The 13,301-nt window shown below is 36.2% G+C and overlaps 2 protein-coding genes across 3 annotated transcripts in view; one reads left to right on the forward strand and one right to left on the reverse strand.

The window, feature by feature from the left end:
• Positions 1 to 13,036, reverse strand: part of LOC116175531 (zinc finger MYM-type protein 1-like) — a 15,887-nt gene extending 2,851 nt beyond the window's left edge. The window contains exon 1 of the mRNA XM_031493693.1: positions 12,818 to 13,036. Coding sequence (XP_031349553.1) covers positions 12,818 to 13,036 — 219 coding nt within the window. The remainder of the gene's footprint in view (positions 1 to 12,817) is intronic.
• The window catches only part of LOC116177420, a 46,293-nt gene continuing 44,147 nt past the window's right edge, over positions 11,156 to 13,301 (forward strand). For both annotated transcript variants that reach the window (XM_031496393.1, XM_031496392.1), the window contains exon 1: positions 11,156 to 11,348. The gene's annotated coding sequence lies outside the window, so the exon portion shown is untranslated. The remainder of the gene's footprint in view (positions 11,349 to 13,301) is intronic.

Below are 13,301 nucleotides of genomic sequence, written 5' to 3' on the forward strand. Positions count from 1 at the left end.
ACGTGGTGTGTTTATGTGAAGAAGGAGTTTTGTGTTTTTTAATTGTATTTATGGTGTTTCTTTGTTCCTGAGGTCGTATTTGTAAGGGATTATTATTATTATTATTATTCCGCCTAAATACAGTTCTCAGAAGGGGTTCATATCATAATCCAGCTAGCCACAGACGAGCGTGAGGTGCTCACATTTCCGAAGCCGCCACAGCGCCATACCCCAACTGGCCAGAGGTAACTCCCTTCATTCCCACAGATAATGACTGGGCGATTGCCAGTTGGATGGTGGATGTGGCGAGTGTGACCTGGGCCACCTAGGCGGTGAAATCGTCCTCAACAGGTTGGGCGCCAAATAATAATGCTGCGACCTGTTAATTTCGGGTCACATACAAAACACCTCAAACGAAACTAGCTCTTTAATGAAATTTCTCTCAGTACACATCTGCACTACGGCATAATAAAAAAAATCAATTATGACTTTAAATTCCTGATTCCAAGCAAACAATGATCAAGAGCAAATTCCTTAAACTCGAAAAAAGTCATTGACAAAATTTTGCAAGCAGTTGAATTGAATTTTGGGCGCGGATCAACAAAATTAATCGTAATTGCTCATGAGGTTTATCTCTGAATCGTTAAAGGGATCGATTAAACACACGATTTTCATGATTTTACTTAATTCTGCGACCACAAATGACATTAAACATAATTTCGAACGGAAAAAATGCACTTAGTTGATACGTACGGCTTATTGAAATGAATAGAACAATAGACACTAATAACCTAGAAGTCAGAGTTAATGTTAGTTGAGAATTGCTGACTTCTAGGTGATTAATGTCTATTGTTCTATTCACTACGATGTTTGCCTTACCGATGCAAATCCAATAATACTATTTCTGTCAAATCGACAATTATAAGACTACTCGGCTGCAAATGATGCTACTACTACTCTACCCTCTCCTGTTAGCACTTCAAGAAACGGTACCTAATGCTGTATATCGTATGTCTCGGTACGTCTGTCCCTTGACATACGCTGCTTGCCCAAAGCAGACAAGTATACCCAAATTTGCCAATTATGTATAAGCACAACATTGACTTCACTGTGTTTCATTTTTGGGAAGTATACAATGCTACTTGTCCCGTCCGTGCAATTGTGACGTCTTTTAGCAGTGGCATCAATTTGAAATGGCTGCAAACAACACATAAGGCCTATTTTTGTGAAATATGTGATGTACAACATCCCCTGCAGGTTAATTGTTGGTAAATGGTGGAATGCAAGGCAGTTTCATAGGCCTAGTCATAAAATTAAATGCTATCTGAATATGGCGTGCGTTAATCACTATTCTTAATTACCACAATGCATTAGTACGGAAATCATAAAAGAAGTTCCTCTTTTCTACTTACATTTAAATAATACAATAAATCAAAATATGTGATACACTAATTAAATAAATTACTTTATTAATTAACCGCTTGAGAATGTTCAAGATCAACATTTCGCTCGAGAACAATACAATTAGAAAAAGGTTTGTCAAAGAGCTGCGACCTAGAAGCAAAAACAATCACAACCCACTGAGCTTAAATAAATAATGCAACATTTAACACCGTAACTTTTTTTAATGCGATGCATCCTTTAACTTTAAATATAAAACTTATATCTACTTACCTCTCGAAAAAGGCATGTTTTCAACAAATGTGTTCTAAGGTAATTAAGTATATTGGCTTCTTTAGTCTTTTAATATTTATTGTCGTATTAATTGTCTTCTACTTGTCCATTCCCTTGATGAAACGTCCTTCTTTCCTGATGTACCTGGCTTTTGCATTCAATTACTTAACTAATTGCAAAATATGTATACGTCAATTATGTCACTATGATTTAATATGATACTCCACTAGGTTATTCGTGTATTTTCCGAAGTACCTATTTTCGTTTTTATGTTGAATATATGTTAATAAATGGTTTTGTATGAGCGCTCCTGTTTATGTAATTCCGAGATGAGATTGTCACTTTGCAGAATAAACGGTGCCCCAAACATACAGAAGATAGCAAGCTAGCTCTTCGGCTGTTTCAGCGGTTTAGGCGTTTAGGGATTGTAAATTAAATCAGATGATTTGATACTTAAAAACAAAGCGGCACCTACTTCCTATCATCATGTTCGGTTTGCATGATGACTAAAGTGAGCAGTTTCAGTGATATCAAATAAATCTTTCTGTTTCCACTGCATGATAAATTAATTTTTCTTGGTCACTAATCGTTATAATGCCGAACCTTTTTAATCTCCTATATTGCTCAGATGACAAACGCAATTTATTTTCTCTCAAACGCTTTGCTTCCTACAATTTATATAAAATTTAATTACACCGCTCGGGAGTAAAGTAATCACATCTTTCGTTACTATTTTCGACAATAGATATGATAACTTTGCGTTAAAAATTGTCTTCCATTGTCATATTTTTAGTATTGACAATAAGCGCCTATTATAGTCATCATAAATACTGCTCTACTTAAAATCAAACTAATAACTGAATTACACGATACATTACACTAAGGAATCAAGTTAAAACTTGAAAAATTCGGTGTTCGGCTGATTGAAAGTTTTAAACCATCCAATTCGCATTGTGGGCGCTTCTAAAATGACCACAACACGTTGTTCGCGACCATAAAACGGAAAAGTATTTAATTTCGGTGTTTATGTTATTTACCTTCGCCCACAGCCCGTTGTGGGCGTTATTTTCGCTCATTGAGCGTTTTCGATATTTGTGCGTAACACATAGGTACAGTCTCTTGTAAAAGTAATGTCCCTCGGATACCTACCACTGTAGCATAGGCAACCAACATCCCAGCCGACTAGTTCAAGTTGGATTTGCGGGTGTGGGAGGTAGGTAGGTATCTAATGCGGTTCGTTTTCAGCAGGTATTCCCACTTTGCCAAACTAAAAATAAGTTAGTAGAATGAAAATGAATGGCATTTATTAGCTCAAAAGATCTGCGCTGCTTTAATCTATCCTTGGTTTAATACAATAGAAATTTTTACATTTCTTTCAATTGGTTTGGTGCGTTTTAAATTTGGAAATAGTTTAGCTAAAATAATGACCTTTTACTTTTAATTTTTTCGAGTAGATTTTCTTCTAACAAAATAAATGTGATGATTTTATCGTTTTATACTGACATTGAAATTGATGTCTCATTATTAATTACTCGGGCCTCCTAATGGAATGCGATTATCTGCACTGGAAGCGCGACAATGCCGTTCCTTTTGTAACTACCACCTCCCACTTCTTTCAAACCCCGGGATGACACCCGCGGAAAAATTCAGCTGTTTTAATTATTTTTCCCTAATTTCTAATCATTTCACCTGCATGAAAAAGCCGGTTTAACTGGTAACTAATTTTTTTGTCAAAAAATATACCTATAACCTGGACTAAATATCCTTATAATATGCCTACCTACTCAAAAATATGCAACGTAAAAGCTCTCCTAAACCACAGATTTATTTAAATCTGTGCCTAAACTAAATTCGATATTAAATCAACCACGACCAAGTATCACAAATGCATATCATTTAATTTCTGATGCTAGTTACAAAAGAAAGGTATTGTTGCACAGTGCACTTGTAGGGCATTAATCGCATTTCATGAGGAGACCTACTCGCAAGTAATTATTAATGACACTGGAATTTCAATGTCATTAAAGGACAAGAATATCACCTTTATTTCGTTAGAAGAAAACCTACTCAAAAAATTAAAAAGTGAAAGGCCATTATTTTGTCTTAATAGTCTCTAGCTAAACTATTTGCAAATTTAAAACGCACCAAACCAATTGAAAGAAATGTAAAAATTTCTATTGTATTAAACCAAGGATAGATTAAAGCAGCGCAGATCTTTTGAGCTAATAAATGCCATTCATTTTCATTCTACTAACTTATTTTTAGTTTGGCAAAGTGGGAATACCTGCTGAAAACGAACCGCATTAGATACCTACCTACCTCCCACACCCGCAAATCCAACTTGAACTAGTCGGCTGGGATGTTGGTTGCCTATGCTACAGTGGTAGGTATCCGAGGGACATTACTTTTACAAGAGACTGTACATATGTATACCAAATTTAGTGAAAGTCTGACCATTTTTATTGTTTGTCTATAATAATTTTCAATATTCTTTGTTTGGGACCAAAGTTTGGACACGGTTCAAATGTTCAAATAGTCCCATGGTTGCCAAATGTAGTCGTTTTCCGATATTAAACATGAGAATCTCCTGCCCCAACAGGTAAGTAGGTACTATATTTATCTATAAAGACATAAGTGGTGCTTTATGTGTCAGTTTTGCAAAACTTCACGTATATGTATGGCCATTGTTTAACTTCCACTCTGTGAAGTTAACAGATAATCTCTTTCGTATGTCTTTTTCAAATAATTTTAGTGTTTCCTGTTTTAAAACGCGTATTTATGAATTTGAGATTCTGACATCTTAACCAAAAACAACAGAATAATATGAGATTTCAATACTTCTGTTACCTTTTACCAAACACTACCCTGAGCGGACCTCCAGAATAGATTCCTTTTGAATTAAATGCAAAAAATAGCCTTTTCGTCCTTCCGACGAAGACAATTAATATCACGTGGAACATAACTCTGGCCAGATGGACCGAAAAAAGGCTTCATTTAATGATTTCTGTATAACTCCGAGTATTTATGAGTTAATGGCCCGTATGAATAAAAGTGAGCAAATGCTTATACTTGCAAAATTGAAAGTAAATACTTGTAAGTGCCCCTTCATACTGGCTTGTTTAGCAGCGCTGCACTGCGTCCTGTCCTGCTGCTTAGCAGCGCTGCTAAGTCGCCCAGTGTGAAGCAGCACTTACGAGTATTTACTTTGAATTTTGCAAGTATAAGTATTTGCTCACTTTTATTCATATGGGCCATTGTATAGAGTGTGCTACTCTGTTTCACGCGCACGATAAGGTATACGATCGCGCTGTTGTTTAATAGAACGTTGACTGAACCACACTGCTACTTCCCAAATAACACAAATACGTACATTGCAATTACATAGTACGTACAGCGATGGATTTACGGATGTACATTTCACGTACACTTAGGCTTCATCTACGTACATTTCGCGTACATGGTACGTTACTTTTGCTACTATGTATTTTTCAGTTTTTTCCTATCGTCTTGACAGTTTAGGTCGGACCGTTTTCAAATTTGTGTCATAGGAAAGATCTTGTATACGCGCACAACTCATGCATGATAAAATTTTTTTTTTTCTTTATGGGTGAAATTAACCACCTTTGGCAAGGGGCGCGGTCCTATTTCTCGTATCTCGAGGTATGAGAAGTGTCGCAAAAATGAAGTACTATTTTGTGGAGGGTTTTCAGTGACAACTACTAAAAATTTAATGCAATTGTTATACAAAGAACCGATAGTAATTTTTATATAAATGAAAAAGATTACGTTACCTTAATTGAAGTGTTTTCTAACATCAGTAGTTTCTCTAGGGTATAGACGATAAGGCATTTTTTTCAATAATGGTACCTTACGGCTGGATAATTTAAAAATGAACACATAGGGCGATACTGTTGAAGTGTTTCTCGAATGTTCCTCATACGACTACCTTTTGGAACATGTAACCTTTACTGCACGTTATCTCTTTATAAATTAATGCGATAGTTCCCAACACGAATTTGCACTTATGGCGAATACAGTTTATCTTCATGATTTTTAGAAATTCACATAACTACAGCCCTTCTCCAATTTAGACTTCTTTCCGTGATTTCTAAACAACATTTTTAGTAGACGAACTGTATTTTACGGCAAACGTAGTGCGTCCCTCCCTTCATTATCTTTCCTCCAACTTTCCGCGTGCGCTTAAAACTGAACAAACACAAAACTCGCGACCAACGCCCCATTCTTATCTATTTACGTGGTATGCGAAGGGTACCAATACCAACGAAGTTAGCCGGTTCACTGCTACCTCTGCTCACAACCTACACTTTTCTTGAATGCGCCCGTGTACCTTAATCATCGCTGTTAAACTTATTCGCACTCTTCGTATGAAGCGGTATATATGAAATTTTAGTCATTCGTACTATATACCCAAAACTTTTCTCAAAAGAAAACTGTCAAGGAAAATTGTTACATGAAACCATGCAGCCTAATCTCAATAACATTTAATAGTTCAACCTGAATCGGAAGGAACTTAATTTTGTAGGACTCGATGCAAATGAAACAGTTGGGGCTTTCGCTATTTGTATACCCAGCTGTTATTGTAAATCAACAGATGAACCAATCGGTTTTTGCATTTTGACAAGACTACGTCTGCAAAGGAAAATCGGTTTCTGTAACATGCGTTGTTTAGTAACGGTTGGTACGTAAGTTAATATTTCAACCCCTAACTTTGTGTTGTTTAATTTAGCGAACCTACCCTTCGATTTTAAGCTAAAATGGAGATTTGGTTGTTTTCTTTCAATTTGTTGAATTTATATTCCTGATTAGTTGTTTGTAGAAGAAAACCACTTTTTACCTGATAGATAATTTTCCTTTTAAGTGCACGTGTTAGGCATAATAATTCCAGTAAGTAGGCCGACATACTCTTATCAGGTGCCGCTATTCCTTATTCAAGGGAGACCACAGTACGATCAAAGTAATCCCTAACACAGAAAACATCAATCGAGGTGGGTTAATTGAATCGTATATTGGATAACAGTTAGACAAAGGAGCTTTTAATGGCGAAACATCACGAGCTGCAAGGTACCTAATACTCCATCACAGGATATTTATTAACAGGAGTAGCAACTTTAGGTTTCGTTTTATAAATCCACCAACGGGGTGAACGAACCCTAAAGTTCTTACTCCTGTGCACTTTCGCAGCGCGACACGTGTAAAAGTTACCATCTATGCGGGGTCACAGCATGCACCGTCTACGTAATAACAATAACTGGCAAAGTTAAATAAATCCGCTGTGAAATGATTTAAACTGTCTTGCGACGTCTGGGGAATTACACAATAACAAATTAGAGCAGTATTCGAAAATGGTACGGAAATAGGTATTAAAACGCCATTACGCTGCAGACTTGAATCCTTTACAAGTAATTCAATTGCGCACCAATTTGCATACCTAATATGAAATGTTCATTCACATCTATACATTACTTCAGACTGTAGACAATTTCTCTCAAAAGTTAAATATATTAATTTACCATTAGAAATCACGTCCTAACACATTTCGGTACCATAGCAATTTGATACATTAACACCTTATATTTCTTTTGACTTTGATCTCTGGAAGTCATCTTCCTAGACTTTTATACTAATCGTAGGTACTGAGGGTAGTCGACAGCGACGCGACGTGCCGTCGATCACGTTGTGTAAGGCAAGAGTATAAATTGAGGTAAGTAATTATGTTACCTACTCAAAGCAATTAAATGCAAAGAGTACTATCAACGGAACAGAAGTACATGGTATCTTTGAACCTAGAAAGGGCATTTGATACGGTGCTACAAATAACAGTATCGGAATATACCTACAACGTGATCTGTACGAATTCCAATATAAATAGTTGGGTTATATAAGTCGCATGCATATAATTATCCAAAATATTGTTTTCCTCTTTGCATGTACTTTCCTCCAACATTCTTGAGATAGGTACTCACAGTAAGTTTTCACACCGCAGTAGATTTTCTTGTTTAGACAATCTTTCTTTCGTTTGCGAGTACCCTCCTCCGACACTCCGTTGTGCAGATATTTGCACTAAAGGTTTGGAAATGACCAGGTAGATAATACGTATTCGCTTCGACTTCACCAATGCAATGGATATGTCTAATCTCGACGGTCATTTTGATTTTGTGGATACTCTCCTCCGACAAACCGTTTTCGAGATATTCGCCTTTAAAATGTTGACATCATCAATGGATATATATTTCTACCAAAGTCCAGACGTCCCGATCGCCCTTTGTGAGTACCCTCCTCCGAAAATCCGCTCTTCATATACAAGGAATTATAACCGATCACGATAAGGGGTCGAGGAGGAATATGGTTGGTAGAAATTAATTCCTTTCATCGAGACCTTTCATTACAGGTACCATTAAGAATAAAGTCAGTATCTCTCCCTCGACGTAAATTTTGATCCGGGATAAGAGAGAAGTTCGGGGGCTAGGAGACAACAGTTCATTTCGCCGAGACCTTTAATTAGAGTACCAGGAAAGATAAAATCAATTTAAAAAAAATTAAGCTTGAGAATAAGGAAAAAATTTGTATTTTTCCGGATATTGGCTTAATTCTACATTTTTAAATGGGATCACATACGATTATTCAATTTAAACAGTTCAAAGTACTCTTAATAAATACAATAAAAAATGATAAAAAATATACCATCTCCAAAACAGTTAAAGTGAAGTGTGCTTGTATTCAGACGTCATTTTGTATCGAAATAAATAAAAAATACCGGGTGTTCCATTTAAAACTCTAAAAGTAAGCCAATTTCCTGAACCTAAAGTTACAAAAAACATTGTACCTTCAAGAGAATGCAAATTTTTGAAACTAGGTATAACGCTAGTTTAATGAAGCATTTCGGATGCCCAATGAGGAAATATGAAGTAACAGAACACACATTTCGACGAAATTAAGTTGTGCAAAATTTCGGGCTTCTTCCGCAATTTTTGTTGTTGAAAACTCTTAATTATTTATTTTTTGTTTGTTTATTTTGTTTTACCAGACACCATACAGAATAAAAAATTCCAATTACATGGCACTGGGGCTCTGAATATACATTAGGGCATAAGATCTAATTTGATTTGTTATTACATTTAGGGAATTGTGAAGTCGATATCATTCCCTGAGGATAACTTATTTAAAATGATCAAGATCTTAATAAGGGAAGGGAAGTTGTGTTGCTAACTGAAAAAATAGTATTATTTTTCTTTAGCTTAACAAATGGTACCTTAAGCTTAATTTCCTGAAGTAATTCGGAAGAGTTTAACAAATTATGTAAAATTTTGAAGACGAATCTTTATTAATTTCATGATCGTTGCTCAGGATTCGAAAAACGTCACGTACGTAGATGTCCATAATGATCACAATGAAAGAATGGAGAAATTAATTCCTTGTGTCCTTGTATTCAGACGTCATTTTGTATTGAAATAAATTAAAAAAATATAAAAATACCGGGTGTTCCATTTAAAACACTAAAAGTAAGCCAATTTCCTGAACCTAAAGTTACAAAAAACATTGTACCTTCAAGATCATGCAAATTTTTGCGTTATACCTATCAAAAATTCATTTCTTTACTTTAAAATTTACAACAGTTACAGGGGGGGGGGGGGCTTTTGAGAATCACCCGGTATACAGGTATCCTTGTTTTAATGCAACATTAATTGAAAGATTCTCATATTATGAGATCATGCAAATATCATATTATGATATTTTTAATGGCCGCTTAGGTAATATCTAAGAAATATTATCCTATACAGGGAGTTAAGATTTAAGCCAACAACCATAAGGCCCATATTAAGAATTGCAGGTTTTTAATAGGGTATTGTGTGTTCTTTTCGATTTTCAAAAAATTTTCCAAATTCCCCAAGAAGCGTTTCCCCATTCGTGATATAACATTTCTGAATTCGGCGAGATTGTAATCCAACTGCAGAACTGGAAATTTCCTGTGTATTTTACCGATTTTTCGCATTATTGGCTGATCTATTATTTTTGACGATGCCTTTGTTCAAAGACTTGCTCCCCATATTGAATTGGACCAAAAGGCAGTGAAATTCGTCGTTGCTTTTGGGAAGCTTCACTCCGTATAGCCGATGAATCCACTGGGCGTTCCAGTTGGCTAACCCCCGAGATAAAATGAATGTTTCCTCATTTTTATACTTTGTGATGAAAAATAAGCACCGAATACACCAAAATGAGACGTTGCAAACGTAGGCTAATACGATGTAATTAACAATAATGTAATAAAATCCGTTTTTGTGTGTGTGTGTGTGTGTGTGTGTGTCCTTTCCTACTTTGGAAACATTTTTTGAAAATGGATACTTATGTATACTCTACACTATTGACAATTTCCTATTGTATCTTATGGTTAATGGCCGCTGAACAAAACATCAAAACATTCATGTCAACGAATTGTTTTCATTCACTACGAGGGAATTTTTCCATAATATCTTGATAAACTGAGGCAGACGTCGAATTATTTATATTCATAATTTGGCTATAGTTCCACTAAGACTCATTAAAGAGACCAGAAGTTTAGAGTGTTCTAAATACATATGTGATCAAAGTTATTAATTTTATTAGGAATTAGCGCAAATCCGAAAAAAGCACATTACTGTTTAATGCTAAATTATTCATTTTCACTCTATGGCGGCTTTATTAAGTTTCATATTTGCCCTGCTGTTCATTCTCTTAGCCTACAAGTTTTGAACCGATTAATAACAGTACTTAGATTGTGACACAGTAATAAATTTTACGTGGAACTCCACTTGAGGGACGCACGAGAATAATTAAACAATTTAGATAATCGTATACACGCAACATAAATTTTGTTTCAGCCCTACAAAAGATTGCTTTTCGTTTTACGGGATATTAATACTAATGTGGACATAGAGTTACTGAGCGTAATCAAATGTGATGGTAATAATTGTAATTAACATTACGAAAACCTTGACCGTGATCTACTGTATAATTCTTTACCTTGTTGCCCATTGTGGTAGTTATGTAGATAGCGGTATTTTCGAAGTTCACTTTTAGATATTATGCTTTTAATAACAGGAGAGATGTAGGTTTTTTGGTGGCCTCTATAGGCCAAGGTCGTGCCCGCGTCTATCAATTTCTTTTGGTGAGTCAATGCTCGCTTGCAAGTGAAACCTTTCACTTGCATTATAGGGCCTTTCGCAGGCGGTACCCAAAACGACGATTTTCTGTATGGAGGTCAATCGAATCGAATACATTTTATAAGACAAGTTTTTTTTGTAACGGAAGTCATTTTCGTAAAAGTCGGTGGCATTTTTAGGGAATCCTAGTTAATTACTCATTTACTGCACTACATCCTAAAGCGGATGATAAAATTGTAGTCGTAAACTTGACCATTACCGAGAACTTTAAAATTACCTATAATGACGGTAACCAAATATTGTGGGCAGCGTCATCGATGTGGACAAGCGGCACCATGACCTCGATTCTTTAAACCAACAGCACAGCTAGTGAGTTAACAACGCTTTTGCAGTCATCAACCTGCAGTATTTGCAGAAGAACGGTGTCGTAAAGTTCCCAAAGTGACGGAAGTATCGGATGTCCGTGAGTTTTCGCGATATTACGTGCGGTGTTTGTACAATTACTACCCCAACAATTACAATGGGTTTATTTTTAAGGTAAGGACTTTTCAAGACAACGCCATTAACCTCATTTGCAAAGAAATAACCGAAAAAAGACGAAACTGTATATTATGAACTAAATACCAATGTGAGTAACAGAAACCTATATCAACATTTCATTATGATGGCTTGCGATATGCTGTGGATACTGATGCAAGTAGGTTGTTTTAATTAACATTGCTTTTACTGAAGAACGTAATTTTATTGGCACTGCCAACTATTTTTTAATTTACTGGATAATGTGGATGAAGGAGAAAGGGGGCTTAAGACTAGAATGTTTATAACTCCATTTAACTTCTGTTATGTATAAATAACGTCGGATAGGTTTCGAACCTGATCAAAGAACGGCTCATATATATTTCATAGAAAAGGAGTCTGAAATGGAGCAATAGTACCTATTACAACGGACGAAAGGTCGATTTTTGACTTCCGGTCTTCTGAGCCGTCTGGACTTTCTCCAACTTCTGTAGATCGCATAGATTATGTAGGTTATATAAACATTTAGAAGCACGCAGAACTGGCAAATTTGTAGGTTTTCTAGATTGTATAAACTTTACAAGCTTTTTATCTTTCGGATACTGTAGATCATGTTGATTTTCCTGACTTTCTGGATATTCTACGTTTACAACCGACATATTTCTCTATATCTCTTGGATCCTCTCAATTTTCTGGATCCTCAAGATCTGCTGAATTTTCCAAGCATTCTAGATATATTAAAGATTTTTTACCTTCAGAGTCTACTGGATCGATGGTTTATGAACCATTTAGAGACTAGTTTTCTGGAACGCTTAGATCCTATTATGGCTCTACTATGTCTTACTCCTACAGTGGAGGAATTGTAGCAGGAATAAAAACGATATGGTTTCTGGCATACGTGGGCGATATGGTAATAATTATAACGGAGGAAAAACGGAAAGTGATTGCTATATCCCTCTATTTCTGTTTCGCTTTTTTGTTCTTTCGCTGTATAGTCCTTTGGTTTCTCGTTTGGTTCTATTGTACCTATTTTCGTTTTATACCGCTTTCGTCCTACCGCGTTTTCGATCTTTTTCTCTTCAGCCCCCGGTCTTCTTACTCTTCCACTCTATTGCTCCTTCGATCAGTAGCCCATTTGCCCTTCCCGCTTCCGGTTTTTCATTTCTTTTCCGGTCTTTCATTTTTTAAATTTTTTCTTCGCTTTGCTCTTTGGCTCCTTTGCGTTTCGCTCGTTTGTTCTTTTGCTCATTTGCACTTTTGCCTTTAGCCCTGTAGCTGTTTCACTTTGCCTGTCTTCGCCCTAGCGCTCTGACGCTTTTTAAATTTCGATTGACCCTGCTTGGTTTTTTCCATTTTTTAATCTTTCCGTGTTTTGGGCTACTGTTAGTTCACCGCTTCGTTGATTGGTGAGTTTGCCCCAATCGGTTTTTCGCTCCATACCTCTATCGCTCTTCGATTTTTTCTCAATTGTTGTTCTTTCGATCACTTACTTGTCCGCTCTTAGGCTTTTTCGCTACCTCACTCATTTGACCGTTCGCTTTTACGCTATACCGCTCCTTCGTGTCCTCACTCCTTTGGTTCTTCACTCGTTTCCTACCACGGCATTGGTAACCCTGCTCCTTCCCTCCTTTGCTTCCTTGCCACTTTGCTACTTTGCCCATTAACTCTTTCACCTTTCGTAGTTTCAACTTTAATAACTTTTTCCTCATTGACAGTTTTAGCGTTTAAATCGTATAATCTTGATACTTTGACCCCTACACTCGTTAGCACTTTGATACTTCTTACAAAGTATATAGAAGTCCTATGCATAAAAATTGTTGTAATAACCCAATTCAGCCGAGAAACGACCGCGCAACCCAAAAACAAAAATCAAAACTTCGACAAAAACTAACTGAATCCCACGGCACATAATCGTTAAGTAACAAACCAGTCTAGTGATAGGACCTACGTTGTGTTGTGAAAAGGATAGCTCGA

This window comes from Photinus pyralis, unplaced genomic scaffold (genome assembly GCF_008802855.1).
Source record: "Photinus pyralis isolate 1611_PpyrPB1 unplaced genomic scaffold, Ppyr1.3 Ppyr1.4_LG7, whole genome shotgun sequence".
NCBI lineage: Eukaryota > Metazoa > Arthropoda > Insecta > Coleoptera > Lampyridae > Photinus > Photinus pyralis.